The 18,974-nt window shown below is 37.6% G+C and overlaps 1 protein-coding gene across 8 annotated transcripts in view; it reads left to right on the top strand.

The window, feature by feature from the left end:
• Nucleotides 1-18,974, top strand: part of Ankrd31 (ankyrin repeat domain 31) — a 207,245-nt gene that overhangs the window by 127,166 nt on the left and 61,105 nt on the right. For 7 of the 8 annotated variants that reach the window (XM_031360124.1, XM_031360123.1, XM_031360125.1 and 4 more), the window contains one exon: nt 9,271-9,411. The exons of the other annotated variant lie outside the window; for it this stretch is intronic. In XM_031360124.1, coding sequence (XP_031215984.1) covers nt 9,271-9,411 — 141 coding nt within the window. The remainder of the gene's footprint in view (nt 1-9,270; nt 9,412-18,974) is intronic. 8 annotated transcript variants of the gene reach the window in all.

Genomic DNA, 18,974 nt, shown 5'->3' on the forward strand with positions numbered 1-18,974 from the left:
TGCAGTTCTTTCAGACAGGAACAGTTATGGGTCAGAGTTTTTGACTGTGGGATAGCAACCCCCTCCCTCACTTGATATCCTGTCTTTCTGGGGGAGATGAGCTCTACAAGTTCCCTCTCCCCACTGTAGGGCATTTCATCTAAGGTCCCTCCCTTTGAGTCCTGAGAGTCTCTCACCTCCCAGGTCTCTGGTACATTCTGGAGGGTCCCCCCCCACACACACTTTCTACCTCCCAAGATTGTCTGTTTCCATTCTTTCTGCTGGCCCTCAGGGCTTCAGTCCTGTCCCCCCACCCCTGTCCCCAGAATACTTGATCATGTTCCCCTCTTCCTCTCTGTCCCCTTTCATACCAGGTTCTTTCCCCACTCCTGTGATTGCTCTCTTCTCGCTCCCAAGTGGGACTGAGGCATCCTCACTTGAGCCCTTTGGCTTCTTAACATTTTTGAGTTGTTGATTGTGGGTATTCTGTAAGTTTTTTTGGCTAATATCCACTTATTAGTGAGTACATACCATGGATGTCCTTTTGGGTCTGAGTTACCTCACTCAGGATGATATTCTCTAGTGCTATTCATTTGCCTGCAAAACTCAGGATGTCCTTGTTCTTAATAGCTGAGTAGTATTCCATTGTGTAAATGAACCACATTTTCTGTATATATCCATTCTTCTGTTGTGGAACATCTGAGTTGTTTCCAGCTTCTGGCTATCACAAACAAGACTTTTATGAACATCGTGGAACATGTGCCCCTGTGGCATGGTGGGGCATCTTTTGGGTATATGCCCAATAGTGGTATAGCTGGGATCTTCAGGTAAATCTGTTTCCAATTTTCTGAGGAATCTCCAGATTGATTTCCAGAGTGGCTGTACCAGGTTACAATCTCACCAGCAGTGAAGGGGTGTTCCTCTTTCTCCACATCCTTGCCAACATGTGTTGTTACCTGAGATTTTGGTCTTAGCCATTCTGATTGGTGTTAGATGGAATCTCAGGGTCACTTTGATTTGCATTTTCCTGATCACTAAGGACTTTGAACATTTCTTTAGGTGCTTCTCAGCTATTCAAGATTTCTCTGTTGTAAATTCTCTGTTTAGTTATATGCCCCGTTTTTTTTTGTTGTTGTTGTTGTTTTGTTTTGTTTTGGTTTTTTTGGTTTTTTTTATTGGGTTGTTTGGTTTCTTGGTGCTTAGCTTCTTGAGGTCTTTATATATTTTGGATATTAGCCTTCTATCAGATGTGGGGTTATTGAAGATATTTTTCCCAATCTGTAGGTTGCTCATTTGTCTTATTGACTATGTCCTTTGCCTTATAGAAGCTTTCCAGTTTCATGAGGTCCCATTTATCAATTCTTGATCTTAGAGCCTGAGCCATTGGAGTTTTGTTTAGGAAATTTCCATCTATGCTAGTGAGGTCAAGGCTCTCTCCCACTTTCTCTTCTATTAGATTCAGTGTATCTGGTTTTATGTTGAAGTAATTGATCCACTTGGACTTGAGCTATATACAAGGTGACAAATATGTATCTATTCATTTTTCTACATACAGACTGCCAGTTGGACCATCACTATTTATTGAAGATGCTTTCTTTTTTCCATTGTGTATTTTTGACTTCTTTGTCGAAGATCAAGTGGCCATAAGTGTGTGGTTTTATTTCTGGGTATTCATTTCTATTCCATTGATCAGTGTATCTGTTTCTGTACCATACCATGCAGTTTTTATCACTATTGTTCTGTAGTACAGCTTGAGGTCAGGGATGGTGATTTTCCCCCAGAAGTTCTTATATTGTTAAGAATTGTTTGCGCTATTCTGGGTTTTTTGTTTTTCCAGATGAATTTGAGAATTTCTCTTTCCATGTCTTTAAAGAATTGTGTTGGAATTTTGATGAGGATTGCATTGAATCTATAGATTGCATTTGGTAGGATAGCTATTTTTACTTTGTAAATTCTGCCAGTCCATGAACATGGGAGATCTCTCCATTTTCTGAGATCTTTGATTTCTTTCACTTGTTTGGTTAGAGTTACCCCAAGATATTTTATATTATTTGTGGCTATTGTGAAGGGTATTGTTTCCCTAATTTCTTTCTCAGCTTGTTTATTATTTATATAAAGGAAGGCTACTGATTTATTTGAGTTAATTTTATATCCAGCCACTTTGCTGAAGTTGTTTATCAGCTGTAGAAATTCTCTGGTAGAATTTTGAGAGTCACTTATATATACTATCATATCATCTGCAAATAGTGATACCTTTATTTCTTCTTTGCCAATTTGTATCCCCTTAATCTGTTTTTGTTGTTTTGTTGTTCTAGCTAGCACTTCAAATACTATATTGAATAGGTAGGGAGAGAGGGTGGACATCCTTTTCTTGTCCCCAATTTTAGTGGGATTGCGTCAAGTATCTCTCCAATAAATTTGACGTTGGCTGTTGGTTTGCAGTAAATAGCTTTTATTATGTTTAGGTATGGCCCTTTGAGTAGAGGAAGGCAGAACTGATGGAATAACATTACAGGGATTTATTCGACTGATCTACAGGATGCAGTCCAGATAGTCCAACAAAGGCTGCCTCATAATGGAAATTCAGTAGTTGCTTAGTCTACTAAACTTGATGTCTCTGCAGTCCCAGTCTTGTGCTTGAGCTCCAGAGGATTTCTGGAGAACTGGTTTTCAGTCTACTTTGGAGTCCTGAAGAAGTTGGATTTAATACTTCCCACAGCGATAGAAGAGGAGACAAACTTGCCAGTTACAGTGAAGGCAAGCAGGCAAAATTAAAGCTTCCCTCTTCCTGTCCTTTTATGTGGGCTGCCACTAGAAAGTGTGGCCCAGATTTAGAGTGGGTCTTCCTACCTCAAATTATTTTTAATTAAATAAATAATTTGATGAGGATGAGTTGGTAAGATTTTTTAATCTTAATCAAATTAAGAAAAGCCCTCACAAACACATCCAGCATCTTGGATTTTAGTTGACCCCAGATTATCTTCAGGTTGCCAATGAGGGTTAGCCAGCATCACAATGCATATAAGAAAAAGAAGGCATGGATTTGAGAGGGAATGAGGGGAGGAAACATGGAAGAGGATGGAGGGAGAGGATAGGGAGAGGGCTAGAGGGAAGAAATGATATAATTGTATTCTAATTTAAAATGTAAAAACAAAAACAAAAAAAATACCCTTATATTCCGAATTACAGTGAAAAAATATTTGCCTGACTCAAAATAACAACAATTTTTCTCATAGAATTCTGACAGGTTTTTTTGTAAAGCAAAGTTAGTGCGTTTGTTAAGTAGTTGCAGTCGTGGGGTTGTGATGGTGGGACTTAGGTATCTTTACTGTGTCTGCACATGATCTTGTGGCTTCATAGATTACGTTTCTCAAAGGATGTAATCCATGAGGGCTAAAGAGTAAGCATAATTTTTATAGTTTTAGAGCTAGGATTTATCCTAAATTAATTTTCAAACTTAAATTAGTTGAAATTTAATTTAAATTAATTTTAATTAAATTTTATAGTAATTTATTATTTTCCATACTAATCAAAAATTTTACTTAATATATAACATATAAATCTATTTATATTTTATTAATATGAATTTAAATGTTTCATGTTAATTAAAATTAATTTAAATTTAATTTAAGTTATAACAAGGTAAATATGTACTTATCTATGAGCTTGTCTATATGGGACTGTAATTATTTTATATATGGATATGTATACTTTTACCTGTTTTTGAGACAGTAGTATCTTACTCTGCATCCCAGGATGGCCTGGAACTCTTTATGTAGCCAAGCCTAACTTGAGGTGATCTTCCTGCCTCAGCCCTCCAAGTTCTGGGATTACATATGTAAGCCACCACTTCCAGGACCACTCACACATTTTCTTGTTTGAATAACCAGTCAGTCTGGCAGCATATGTTGAAAGAGACATCCTCGTTCCAATGAATTGCCTATTTGTCTCTGTTTAAAACAAAACCAAAACAGCTGTCCATAGTATGTCTATTTCTGGATTCCATATTGCTTCATTATTTATTTGTTTACCTTTCTGTTAGTATTAATTTGCCTTAATTAATTGTTACTATAGAATACATCTTGAACTTCAGTTAATGCTAATCTTCTGATTCTTCTTTTACACTTTCTGTAATGCTCTTTTACAAACATATTTGACTATTATAGGTCATCCCATATGAAGTTTAAGATGAGTTTGTCAGTTTCTGCTACCAAAAAAAAAAAAACAAAAACAAAAACAAACTATTGTTTTCATCAACATTTCATTAAATATGTGACTTAGTTGGGAAGGAACAATAAATAGGCTTGTTGAGCCCATAAATGAAGTTTGTTCTTCCATATATTGTTGGGCCCATGAATGGAGCATGTTCTTCTATTTATTTTGGTCTTTGAATTTTGCTCAGTAGTGTAGGGTAACTCACTTTTCCTGTCTTTCTTATCTTTTATTAGATTTATTGGTAAATATTTCATATCTTGATAATGTCAGTTATCCAGTTTTTAAAATTTCAATTTCTAGTTGCTTATTACTAGTTTTAAGAAATTGACATTTGAATATTGAAATAGCTTGCTACAACTTTGCAAAGCTTACTACTTACAGAATTTTTTGGAAATTTTATTGAATTGGCTTTGTAAATGATCATACGTGTTAGTAATAAAAGGTAGGTGTTTTGTTGTTTTTCTGCTTTGTTTTCAATTTGTTACCTGATTGCATGGACCTAATCAGGTGGAAATAAAAGAATAGAGGCCAACATCTGTTTCCTAAGACAATTTCGATATTAAGTATGATATTAGCTCTAGATTTTTCAAAGATCTTTCTTATCAGATTGGAACCATTCTCTTGTACTGAGAGTTCATTGGGTGTTTTTATCAGGAAAGGGTGTTGGACTTTGTTTAATGCTCTACCCATCTAGTGGGAGGAATCCTATGGGTTATTTTTGTTCTATTAATATTGCTGATTCGAGAAAATAAACCAAACCTCCAGCTCTCACCTTAACGGGGATAAGAGTTTATTTTGAGCCATTTTGAGTGACAATGACTCAAGAACACGGATTTAGGTTACCCCAAATTCCATGTACCAACATGGAAGCAGTTTTGTGAAGTCTGATAGTTTTACAGAACAAGAAAGCCACAAATCAAGACAAATTTAAAATACATTGGTGATTACATCAGACAGACAGGCATAGCAAGAGAGAGGGAGCTTTTCTACATGCCCAAGATGCCATCTGAGATTTTGGGTTAGTGGAAGCTAATCTGCCAAATTAATAGGTTTTCAAAGGTTTTTAATCTGTTCCTCACAGGATCTTGGTTCTGACATAGAGATAGACAAGGAGTGGCTATCCGGGGGCTAACAATAGTCCAGGTAGGGTGATGAGCCCTTTGGACCTGCAGCATTCCGATTTCTCCAGTCAGTTGGTCCCTGAAAACACAGCTTCCTTCCAGGAACTCTCATTCCCAACATGGTGTATAGCATTAGTTGATCTTGGATGTTAACCCTGTGTTTCACTTGGTCATGATCTAGGATTCTTTTTATGTGTTGTTGAATTTGAATTGCCAGCATTTTGTTAAATATTTGTTCTGTGCACACGCATTAGAGATGCTGAACTGTTCTGGTTTTGCTATCAGACTAATACTGACCTCAGAATGAGTTCACAAGTGTTTCTTTCTCCTGACTTTTGGAAAAGTTTGTGAAAAACTGATGTTAAATCTTCTTTAACGTTTTCAAAGAAGTAAAGCCATTTGTGCCTGGGCTTTTCTTTGTGAGTAATGTTTTGTTACTAATTTGTTTGTTACACATATTTTTAGATTGTTCTTTCTTGAGTCAGTTTTGGCAATTCATTTATTTCAGGGAATTTGCTAATCTAATCTATCAGTATATAATTATCCATAGTATTCTCTTATGACTTTTTACTTCTGTAACATCAGTATTAGTATCTCCTCTTTCCTTAATCATTTGAGTTGTCTCACTTGATTTTCTTAGTCATCTAGCTTAGGTTTGTAAATTTTGTCCATCTTTTTAAAAAACCTTTTGATTTTCCCCCAAATAGTTTTCTATTGCTTTTTTTAAAACATTGTGAACATTTATTATTTTTTGTGAACATTTATTTTTATTATTTTATTATCTCCCCTCCAGAAACCCCTTATCCCATCCCCCCCTCCTCCTGCCTCTATGAAGGTGATTCCTCTACCCACTCACTCCTGACTTCCCGCCCTGGCATTCCCCTACACTGGGGCATTGAACACCCTCAGGCCTAAGGGCCGCTCCTCCCACAGATGTCCAACAAGGCCATCCTCTGCCACATATGCAGCTGGAGCCAAGGGTCCCTAGCACGTGTATTCTTTGGTTAGTGGTTTAGTCCCTGGGAGCTGGGGGGGGGGGGGATGTCTTGCTTGTTAACATTGTTGCTCCCCTCCATGGAGCTGCAAACCCTCTCAGCTCCTTCAGCCCCTTCTCCAACTCCTCCATCAGAGACCCCATGCTCAGTCCAATGAGGTTGGCTGCAAGCATCCGCCTCTATATTTGTCAGGCTCTGGCAAAGCCTCTCAGGAGGCAGCCATAACAGGAGTCTGTTTTGTTTTAAATCCAATATTTGTTACTTTTTAAATTGCTTGTTTTCTTCTGCATTGTTTCTTTTTCAAGTATCTTATAAGTTAAGCCATCAAACTGAGAATTTCTTTAAAGTATTTTTATTATATTTATAGATGCAAATATTATTCTAAAGCTAGGTATGGTAGTACTTGGTAGATTGAAACAGGAGGACTGTATGTTTAAAATTAGCCTGAAGTACATACTGAAACTCTGTCTCCAGCCCCACCTTGAACTAGAAAGGAATACCCTGTTGGTCACTGCTTTTGCTACATTCCTATAGTTCAATATGTTATATTTTTCATCCATTTTAGAGTATTCTCTCTCTCTTTTACTGTGTGTGTGTGTGATGTATACACATATGTGCACTTGTGTGTATGAAACTATAGATACCAGAAGTCAGTGTTGGGTGTCTTCCTCTATTGTTGTCAGTCTCTTTTAAAGACAAGGTCTTTCACTGAACCTGGAGCTCACTGTTTCTCCAAGGCTGGCTAGCCAGAGAGCTACTAGGATCCATGTGTCCCCATCCCATTGCTGTTTCCCTATCCCATTGCTATGTGGGTACTGGGAACTTTATATATCCATTGAGCCACATTCCAAAGTATTTTCTAATTTGCATTTTGATTGCTTCTTTGATTCACTGGTTCCTTAGGATTGTGTTGTTTGATTTTTATTTAATGGTGAGCTTCCTTTTTTTTTCTGTTAATAATTTCTACTTTTATTCCATTGTGGTTAGAAAGCATACTTTATATTATTTCACTCCTTTTTAAATTTTGTGAGGCTAAGTTTTTGTTCTCTCCTAAATGATGGTCCACCAGCAGTATAGTGAGTAAATATTACTTTAAGTGGTTTTCTTTCTTTTTTCTTTTTTTCTAGTTTTCTCTCTCTCTCTCTCTCTCTCTCTCTCTCTCTCTCTCTCTCTGTGTGTGTGTGTGTGTGTGTGTGTGTGTGTGTGTCTGTATGTGTGTGCGCGCGCACGTGCACACTAAGGACTGAATCCAAAGCCTTGTATGTGCTAGGCAAATATTATACCACTGAGCTACATCACTAGCCTTTTATGTTTTTAATACACAATCTTGCTATTTTTATTTTAGCTGAGGCTGCCTTAAACTCACAGTCCTCCTTCCTCAGCCTCTCAGTACTGGGATTATAAGTTTGTACCTATAACCCACTTAAGTAAAGATTTCTCTGTATTCTTGCTAAGTCTAGTGTTCAACTTTATAGTAGTTGAGTATTATCTTTGGAATTGGTATTCTGCCTATTTGATCTTTATACCTGCTTGTTAAAAGTAAGACATTAAAATCTCCAACATCCACTTTTATTGATCTGTTTTTTCCTTTAGTTTTGTTTCCTGTGTTTTGAAGCTCTTTTGAGTTTAAGCACATATATGCCAATAGTTATTATATAGTAACCCTCTTAGCATTATTTAATGTATATTTCTAGTTATTTTGGGTTTAAAATATTCTGATATTAATATAGCCATTCCAATATTCTTGTGCTTTTTGTTGGTACAGGACACTCACCCATCTTTTAATTTTCCATTTATTCATTTCTTTTAATATGAAGTCTATCTTTATTATATATTATATAGTTGTGTCTTGTTTATTTAACCTAGACTGACAGTATCTGCCTTTTGATGAGTTATTTAAACAAGTTAATGTTGTTATTAATATTGTTGAATTTGTATCTGTTTATTTATTTAGGTTTTTTCAAGACAGGGTTTCTCTGTGTAGCCCTGGCTGTTCTGGAACTCACTCTGTAGACCAGGCTGGCCTCAAACTCAGAAATCTGCCTACCTCTGCCTCCCAAGTGCTGGGACTAAAGCCATTCGCCACCACCGCCCGGCTTGTACCTGTTTATTTTTATTGGATCCCATATTGAAACTTGTTTTGTGAATTCTGGATATTTTCACATTCTTAAAATTATTTGGAGAATTTGTTGTATAATATGGTTAGGTTGCTTAGAAACCCTTTGGCCTTTTGAGTATTTTTAAAGTTTTGTTGGAGCAGTGTCAAATTTAGGACTAACTATTTTTTTCTAGTGAAAGTTTTTATCAAAACTTTTTCATAAAACTTTCAGATGATACCCTTAATCTTGAGGTTTTTCTAGTTTTTTGGTAAAGAAAAAGCAATAGTTCCTGTTCCATGAGAATGCTAGGTATTATCATTACCTCTAATCCTTCATGTGGATCTTTTTTTTCCCATTCTAAGCCAATTTTGGTACTGTCCTCTTATATAAACATCAATCACTACTTAGTAGAGAAGAGACCCTTCAAGGAGACCCTGTTAGGAGCTGAAAATTCCTCCTAATTTCACTCTGCTACAGAGTTATCCTGCCCAGGCCACTTTAACTCTAGGTGGTTCTCTGGGTTCCCTTTCCTGCTCTGCTATCTGGATATGGAGGACATGGGCTGAGGCAGTGGAAGCCTCCCCACGTTAAGTTCTTACATCTCAGTGTCCAGTGCAGTTGTCTTGCCTGATAACTTAGCATCTTGCAAAACATTTTTCTATATATTTTGTTAAATTTGGGGTGTTTTCTTTGTTTGGGTTTTTTTTGTTGCTGCTGTTTTGTTTGTTTGTTTGTTTGTTTGTTTGCATGGTGTTGGGTGGGGAGCATTAGGTGTTAGAGTAAATCTGACATTTAGCATGGCCAGAAACAAAAGTTCACATAGTTCAGCAGTTGTTTACCTTCCACTGTTTTTCACTTCAGGAGACTACCCACAAAGCCAGTGTTTTACTGAGTGGTAAGCTTAAGGTAGAAAATGGTCAGATTTACCAGAACCCAGTCACCTGGCTCAAGGACCTCCTAGGAGGTGCCAATTATGTAACCTGGGATTATGCCTGGAGTAAGGTGAGTTATTTTTAAATTTAACTTTTTTTTAGTTTCAAACATCTCTAAAAGAAATTTGAAATATTGCTAGTTTGGTTTGTGTCCCTGAATGTGTCTCCTATGATAAGCTATGTCTCCTTTTCTACAGATCTATTTCCCAGAATTCCTGAGGGCATATAGTAATAGTTGACTGCACGGGTGTTCTTGCTTTTTTTTTCTACTGTCAGAAACTTCAGTGCATCCATGCACCTCTTTTTTTTTCTTTCAAGCAATTTCAGGTTTATGAATCCATATAGAAATTTCTGGATCATTGAAGTAATTATGCTGTTATTATTCTAACAAAATAAAACCCAAATATTCCCCTAAGTACAAAAGGAATGGGCAAGAATCCTAAGATTTATAGCATTTTATTATACTTTGATTTTTGAACATGGCACTGTCCTCAAATCACTCAAAGAATTATTTTTCTCCTTTTCATTTAGACCTCTTCGACTGAGTAGCCTTCTGCTCAGTCGTGACTTCTGCATTACAAGCCCGTTTAGGATTTCACTGCTTTAGAAACCATCTTATCGTAATTGACTCAAAAAAGAAACCATGAATCATCAAATCCACCTAGGTAGTTTTATGTCAACAGGATACAAGCTAAAGTCATCTGAGAAGGTTCCTCACTTAAGAAAATGTCTCCATGAGATAGGGCTGTACATAGCCTGTAGAGCATTTAGAGCATTTTCTTCATTAATGGTCAGTGGGGGAGGGCCCAACCCATTATGGGTGGTGCCATCCTTGGTGATCCTGGGTTCCATAGGAAAGCAGGAGGAGCAAGCCAGTAAGCAGCACCCTTCCATGACCTCTGCCTCAAGCTTCTTGCCATATTTAAATTTTTGTCATTACTTCCTTCAGTGATGAACAGTGATATGGAAGTATAAACCAACTAAACCCTTTTCTCCCTAAGTCTTTTTTGCTTTTTTGTCATGTTTCATTACAGCAACAGAAACTATAAGACACCACCATTATCATTTCAAAGAATAGCTGATACACCTAAGCTCCACTGGCCACTTGAGTAATCCTCAGAGCAGGAGCTTCCCAGCCGAGCTCCCTCCTAGTCCCTGCTATGCCCCTAACTCTACATTCCTCCCACTGACTCTCAACCTGTGGGTCTCCACCCCTTTAGTGGATATCATATCACATATCCTGCTGTCAGATATTTACATTATTATTCATAACAGCAAAATTACAGTTATAAAGGAACAACAAAATAATTTTATGATTGGGGATCAGCACATTATAAGAAACTGTATTAAAGGGTTACAGCATTAGCAAGGTTGAGAACCACTGTTCTAGATCTTTGTTCTAGTATTATGTTCTACTTGCATCAGCATAGTTTAGATTTTGTATGTTAAATAGTCTGCTGTGTCTTCCCTGATCCTCTCCACCAAAAAAAAAAAAAAAAAAATTCTTTTTCTTCCCTGGGAATGAGTCATTATGGTGTCTACTTTCAGTTCATCCTTAGCCATTTTTCCATGTCCTTTTCATGGGTATGTAATTCATTTTAAATGTTAGCAGTTAGCATCTTAATAATCTATTTCATTGTAGCATTTTAAAATTATGATAAATTAAACTGTTTGGTGACACAGATTTTTTCCTCATACCATGAGTCTGGCAGATTGTTCAGCTTTGGTCTTTTGACTTAAGGATGCTTTGCTATGCAGGAGGACACACTTTGCCCACACTTTTCCTTTATTGGAACTACTGCGTTTCCTGACTTTGAATAACTGGCTACTCCATATGTCTCTTCTGCTAGACAAGTGCCTCACTTATATATCATCTTGTTCCTAATAGTTTCTTAACAGCTGCATCAGCTAGTCATATGGTTTAGCACCTATGTGTTAGTGAAGCAAATGCAAATGTGGGCACTAAAAAATAAAGACAATCCTTGGTGAAAGATGTTCATCCAGACTATGAACAGACTTAGATTACTTTTTAAAGGCTTTGGAAAGAGCAAAAGCAGAGCTTTAATACTTCCTACAGGGCACTCATGCACTTTTAGTAAATGCTCAAGGTTAAGAAACATGACTTCTTTATTAACTGTTTACCATAAAAACCTGCTTCTTCAGGTTTTAGAGGATCTCCTACAGTCAAAGTCATTTCTAGATGCAAGGGAGTTTTTTGCTATGTTAATAATTACATCTATTTCAGCTGACATTTTTAAGAATGGCAATTGTATACTGCCAGGAATGGCTAGTTGGCCACTACAAATACCAGAAAACTGGGACATGCTCTGTATCCAACAGTGTGACAGAGCCACTAGACAGAGCTGATCCATGCTAGTACTCATTCCAATGGTCAAAGTCATCTTTATGTGAGACAAAATCAACCTAGTCCCTGGTTCATTCATTCTTTATACCTTATGATCAAATCAACAATTTTTATAACAGCAATATATTAAAATAACTTTAAAACTACCATGACCAGATGTGGTGGCTCATACCTTTAATCCTAGCACTTGGGAGGCAGAGGCAAATAAATCTCTACTAATTTCAGCCAGCCTAGTCTATCCAAAAAGTCCCAGGACAACTAGAGCTATATAGGCTAGACTTTGTCTCAATAAACAAACAAATACATACATACATACATACATACATACATACATACATACATACGTGATGCGGGGGACCTGGAGGATTGTCTAGCTATAGGCTTATTATGTCTGAAAATCTCTATCTGACTTCTCCCTTTTCTGTTCATGTCATTCATAGTTTTCTCTTATCTTACTGGGTTAGCTAAGACTCCAGGCAATGGTAGCTATTGTGTTCCAGTAGACTCAGTATAATGTTCCAGTAGACTCACTGTCTTGTTCCAGATAGGAAAGCTTTCACTTTTCCCCATTTAGTGTAATGTTAGCCATACGTTCGCCATATAAAGATGATATCATAGATTCTGTTTATAGCAGTTGAACTTTGTTGGCTAAGAAGGTCATGTGGTTTCTGTTCTTATGTCTGTTTTGATCCTGAATTATGCTTAGTAATTAATATGCATTATGTTGAACTAACCTTGCTTCCCTGGAATTTGGTATAATAGTTTATGTTGACTCTCAACAGGATATAGAATCACTTGGGAGACAAGCTTCTCCTGGGCATGCCTGAGGGAAATTATCTAGATTAGGTTATTGAGGTGGGAGAACCACCTTAGCTTTGGGTGGGCACATTCCATGACCCTGGACTGAATACAAAGGAAAAAGTGAGCTGACCATTATTATGCATTGGCTCCTGATAATGGATACAATGTGATCAGCTGCCTCCTGCTACGCTGCCATGCTACCCTGATCATGACAGACTATACCTTCAAACTAAGCCAAGATAAACTCACTCTCTCTTAGTCTTTTAATTTAATATTTTTATTCTTTCAAAGAATATTTTAATATAATATTTTAATTATTTATTTTAATACTTCATATATGCATATAATTTTATTTTGTTCATATTCATCCCCTCCACCTATCTCTTCCATGATCCACCTGCTCTCTTCCCAAGTAGTCAGGATATTTTATCATGGCACAGGAAAAATAATTAATATATTTTGTCATAGTATAGGATCATCTTAACGTATTTTATTCTTATTTGTTAAGAATTTCATGTGTATATAATGTTATAGTGTGTTTTTTCTATTAATTGATTTATTTATTCAAGGCCCCTCCCAGTCCCTACTTCATTTAGCCCCTCCCCCAACCCTACCCTACCATTGTCCTTCACAGAGGTAGGCACCCCGGGTTAGCAACACCCCCTGGCATATCAAGTCACTGCAGGACTAGGAAATTTTCACTGAGGCCAGACAAGGCAGCCCAGTTAGGGGAACAAGATCCACAGGCTGGCACCAGGATCAGAGTCAGTGCCCCTGCTCCAATTATTCCCCAACAACTGGGGGACCCACATGAAGACCAAGCTACACATCTGCTACATATGTGCAGGGGGCCTGGGTCCAGCCCATGTATGCTCTTTGGTTGATGGTTTGATCTTTGGGAGCCCCCAAGGATCCAGGTTAGTTGACTCTGTTGATCTTCTTGTGGAGACCCTATCCCCTCCATGTCCCTCGGTCCATCCCCCAACTCTTTCAGAAGACTTCTTGAACTCCTTCTAATGTTAATGACTGTGGGTTTCTGTATCTGTTTTGGTCAGCTTCTGAGTAGATCCTCTCAGAGGACAGTTATGCAAGACTCCTGTCTGAAAGTATAAACAGAGTATCATTAATAGTGTCAAGGATTGGTTTTTGCCCATGGGATGGGTCTCAAGTTGGGCCAGTCGTTGGTTGGCCATTCCCTCAGTCTCCGCCCCATCTTTGTCCTTGCACTTCTTGTAAGCAGAACAGAATTTGCGTTGAAGGTTTTGTGGGTGGTTTGATGTCCTTACCCTTCCACTGGGAATCCTGCATTGCTACAGGAGGTGGCCAGTTCAGGACCTATATCCCCACTGCTAGGAGTCTCAGGTAGAGTCCCCCCTGTAGACGCCCTGGAGCCTCCCCCATCTCAGGGAGATGCCCCCCCCCCATTCCTCTTACCATCCCCTCTCCCTACTAGTTCCCTCTCTCCTGCCACCTTAAATGTCTGTTTTATTTCCCCCCTGAATGAGATTCAAGCATCCTCTCTTGGGCCTTCCTTGTTACATAGTTTCTTTGGGTCTATAGATTGTAGCATGGTTATCCTGTACTTTATGGCTAACACCCACTTATATGTGAGTACATACTATGCATGTCCTTTTGGGGCTGGGTTACCTTACTCAGGATGTTGTTTTCTAGTTCCATCTATTTGCCTGCAGATTCCATGACACCTTTGTTTTTAATAGCTGGGTAGTATTCCACTGTGTAAATTAACAATATTTTCTTTGTCCCTTCTTCAGTTGAGAGACATCCGGTTGTTTCTAGTTTCTGAGTATTACAAATCAAGCTGCTATGGGCATAGTTGAGCAAGTGTCCTTATGGTATGAGAGAGCATCTTTTGGGTGTATGCCCAGGAATGGTATAGTTGGGTCTTGAAGAAGAGAACTATTCTCAATTTTCTGAGAAGCCACCAAATTGATTTACAAATTGGTTGTAGCAGTTTGCAATCCCACCAGCAATAGAGGAGTGTTCCCCTTGTTCCACATCCTTGTCAGTATGTGCTGTCACTTGAGTTTTTAATCTTAGCCATTCTGATGGATAAAAGGTGGAATCTCAGAGTTGCTTTGATTTGCATCTCCCTGATGACTAAGGACATTTAACATTTCTTTAAGTGTTTCTCTGCCATTAGAAATTCCTCTGTTGAAAATTCTCTGTTTAGCTCTGTGCCTCATTTTTTTAATTGGGGTATTTAGGTTATTGGTGTCTAATTTCTTGAGTTCTTTATATATTTTGGATATTAGCCCTTTATCTCCATCCGTGTTATCCACGTAGTATTAATGAATATCTCTTCCCAATCTGTTGGCTGCCATTTTTTTCCTGTTGATGGTGTCTTTCGCCTTACAGAAGCTTTTCAGGTTTCATGAGGTCCCTATTATTAATTGTTGATCTTACTACCTGAGCTGTTGGTGTTCTGTTCAGCATGTTGTCTCCTATACCAGTGCATTCAAGGCTATTCCCCACTTTTTCTTCTACTAGATTTAGTGTATCTGGTTTTATGTAGAGGTCTTTGACCCATTTGAGTTTTGTGCAGGATGATAAGTATGGATCTGTTTTCATTCTTGTACATGCAGACATCCAGTTAGACTAGCATCGTTTCTTGAAGATGCTTTCTTTTTTTCCATTGTATAGTTTTGGCTTCTTTGTCAGAAAATCAAGTATCCATGGGTGTGTGGGTTTATTTCTGGGTCTTTAATTCAACTACATTGATCAGCCTTTCTGTTTTTGTACCAGTACCATGCAGGGTTGTTTGGTTTTTTTGTTTTTTGTCTTGTTTTGTTACTGTTTTGCTCTGAAGAACAGCTTGAAATCAGAGATGGTGATATCTCTAGAGTTCTTTTATTGTATAGCATTGTTTTAGCTATCCTGGGTTTGTTGTTTTTCCATATGAAGTTGAAAATGGTTCTTTCACAATCTGTTAAGAATTGAGTTGGAACTTTGATGGGGATTGCAGTGAATCTGTAGATTGTTTTTGCTTATAAGATGGCCTTTTTTCATTGTTAATCCTACAGATCCATGAGCATGTGAGATTTTTCTATCTTCTGATATTTTCCTCACTTTCTTTCTTCAGAGACTTGAAGTTCTTGTCATGGAAGTCTTTCACTTGCTTGGTTAGAATTACACCAAGGTAATTTAGATTATTTGTACTATTGTAAAGTGTGTTGTTTCCCTGATTTATTTCTTAGCCTGTTTATCATTTATATAAAGGAGGGATACTGAAGATTTTTGTTTTGTTTGTTTTGTTTTGAGTTAATTTCGTACCCAGCCACTTTGCTGAAGCTGTTTGTCAGCTGTAGGAGTTCTCTGGTGGAATTTGGGGGTTCACTTATTTATATTATCATATCATCTGCGAGTAAAGATACTTTGACTTCTTTTCCTATTTGTATCCCCTTGCTCTCCTTTTGTTGTCTAATTGCTCTGGCTAGAACTTCAAGTACTGTACTGAATGGAGTACTATATGGAGAGAGTAGGCAGCTTTGTCTAGTCCCTGATTTTTAATGAAATCACTAATTTCTCTTTATTTAGTTTGATGTTGGCTATTGGCTTACTGTATATTGCTTTTCTTTTTTTTTGTTTTGTTTTTGTTTTTTGTTTGTTTGTTTGTTTGTTTTAGAGACAGGGTTTCTCTGTATAGCCCTGGCTGTCCTGGTACTCACTCTGTAGACCAGGCTGGCCTCGAACTCAGAAATCCGCCTGTCTCTGCCTCCCAAGTGCTGGGATTAAAGGCATGTGCCACCACTGCCTGGCTGTATATTGCTTTTATTATGTTTAGGTATGATCCTTGTATCCCTCATCTCTCCAAGACTTTTAAAATGAAGCCGTGTTAGATTTTGTCAAAGGCTTTTTCAGCATCTAATGAGATGATCAAATTGCGTTTTTTTCTTTCAGTTTGTTTATATGGTGGATTACATTGATGGATTTTTGTACACTGAACCATCCCTCATCCCTAGAATGAAGCCTAGTTGATCATGGTGGATAATGTCTTTGATGTGTTCTTGGATTTGGTTTGCGAGTATTTCATTGAGTATTTTTGCATCATTGTTCATAAGGGAAATTGATCTGAAATTCTCTTTCTTTGTTGAGTCTTATTATGGTTTAGCTATCCGGGCAACTGTGGCTTCATAGAATGAGTTTGGCAGTGTTCCTTCTATTTCTATTTTGTGGAGTAGTTAGAGGAGTATTGGTATTAGCTCTTCTCTGAACTCTTCTAGAATTCTTCACTAAAACCACCTGGCTCTGGCTGTTTATTTATTTGTTTGTTTGTTTAGAGACATTTAATGATTGCTTCTATTTCCTTAGGGCTAATAGGACTATGTAGATTGTTTATCTAATCTTGATTTAACTTTGATAAGTGGAATCCACCCAGAAAATTGTCCATTTTTTTTTTTAGATTTTCCAATTTTGTGGAGTACAGGCTTTAGAACTAAGACCTAAGGATTCTTTGAATTTCCTCAATGTCTGTTATTACATCCCCCTTTTCATTTCTGATTTCATTAATTTGAATATTATCTCTCTGCCTTTTAATTAGTTTAGCTAAGCGTTTGTCTATCTTCTTGATTTTCTCAAAGAACCAGCCCTTGGTTTCATTTATTCTTTGTATTGTTCTCTTTGTTTCTATTGATTGATTTCAGTCCTGAATTTGATTATTTCCTGCCATCCACTCCTCTTGGGTGTGTTTGCTTCTTTTTATTCTTGAGCTTTCAGATGTGCTGTTAGGTTTCTAGTATGAGATCTCTCCAGTTTCTTTATGAAGGCACAAAGTGCTATCAACTTTCCTGTAGGCTTAGATTTTTCTTATTTTTTTTTTGTTTTGTTTATTTTTTTGAGACAGGGTTTCTCTTGTGTATCCCTGGCTGTCCTAGAACTCACTCTGTAGACCAGGCTAGCCTTGAACTCAGAAATCTGCCTGCCTCTGCCTCCCAAATGCTGGGATTAAAGGCGTGCACCACCACTGCCCATAGATTTTTCAAAACCTACTTTATTTCAGGTTCTTAAATGCTTCAACCTCCCTTCTAGCCCACTGATCAGAGGCAGGGGGAGAAAGAAGGTTAATAGCAAAAGGGACTTGTGGACCTGTTTAGAAGTAGTTCCTCAGGGCAATTCCACTTTTCGTTGCCAGGATAGCAAGTTCAATAGCAAACACCAAATACGAATCAGTAACAACAGCACAACCTAGCAGACATGGCAAGGTTCTGCCAATTCCACAGAAGCAGCCAGAAGCAGCCAGATTACCTCAAGAAGCTCTCTGATGCATTTCTCTCTACAAAGTGAAAATGAGTGAAGACCAGCAAAGCATTTCACAGCATGGCCATGCAAGAGCATCCTCTCGCTGTCTGTGGGGTTCCGTTTATATTCCTTCTAAACATCACACACTTTCTCAAGCGTCTGTTTTTAGCAGAACATCACATGCCCTCTCACAAGACAGCTTCTAGAAAAACATCATGTGACATAACTGAGTTGTTGAAAAAAACATAAATTTCCACTTCACTTTCCTTCTGGCACTTCTTTCATTGTGTCCTGTAGGTTTGGGTATGCTGTGCTCTCGTTTTCATTGAATTCTTGTAAGTCTTTAATTTCTTCTTTGACCCAATAGTCATTGGTAAGAGAGTTTTTCATTTTCCATGAGCTTGTAAGCTTTCTATTGTTTCTGTTATTTATCTATTATCTAGCTTTAATCCATGATGTTCAGATAAGATACAAGGGGTCACTTCTGTCTTCTTGTATCTGTTGAGACTTGCTTTGTGACCACATGGTGAAATTTGGAGAAGGTTCTCTGAGATGCTGAAAAGAAGAGACTTTTGTGTTTGGGTGAAATGTTCTGTAGGTATTTGTTAGGTCATTTGATTTATAATGTCTCTCAGTTGCATTATTTCTCTGTTTAGTTTCTGTTTCATTGACCTGTCCATTGGTGATAGTGGGGTATTGAAGTCTCCCCCTAATAATCTGTGGGGTTTGATGTGTGATTTCAACTTTAGTAATGTTTCTTTTATGAATGTGAGTTCCCTTGCATTTGGGGCATAGATATTCAGGTAGACATGTCATCTGGTGAATTTTTCCTTTGAAGAGTATGAAGTGTCCCTCACCATATATTTTGGGTATTTTTGCTTGAATGACTATTTTAGATATTAGATATTAGATATCTTATCTTAGATATTAGATATTAGAATGACTACTCCAGCTTGTTTCTTGGGCCCATTTGCTGGGAAAACCTTTTTCCTGCTCTTTACTCTGAAGTTTTGTCTATTTTTGTTTCTGTGATGTTTCTTGTACGCAGCAGAATGGTGGATCCTGTTTTTGAATCCACTCTGTTAGCCTGTATTTTTATTGGGGAATTTAATTCATTGATGTTAAGAGATACTAATGACCAATGATTACTAGTTCCTGTTATTTTTATGTTTTTGATGGGAGAGAGAGAAAGAGAGAAAGAGAGAGAGAGA

This window comes from Mastomys coucha, unplaced genomic scaffold (assembly GCF_008632895.1).
Source record: "Mastomys coucha isolate ucsf_1 unplaced genomic scaffold, UCSF_Mcou_1 pScaffold8, whole genome shotgun sequence".
NCBI classification, from domain to species: domain Eukaryota; kingdom Metazoa; phylum Chordata; class Mammalia; order Rodentia; family Muridae; genus Mastomys; species Mastomys coucha.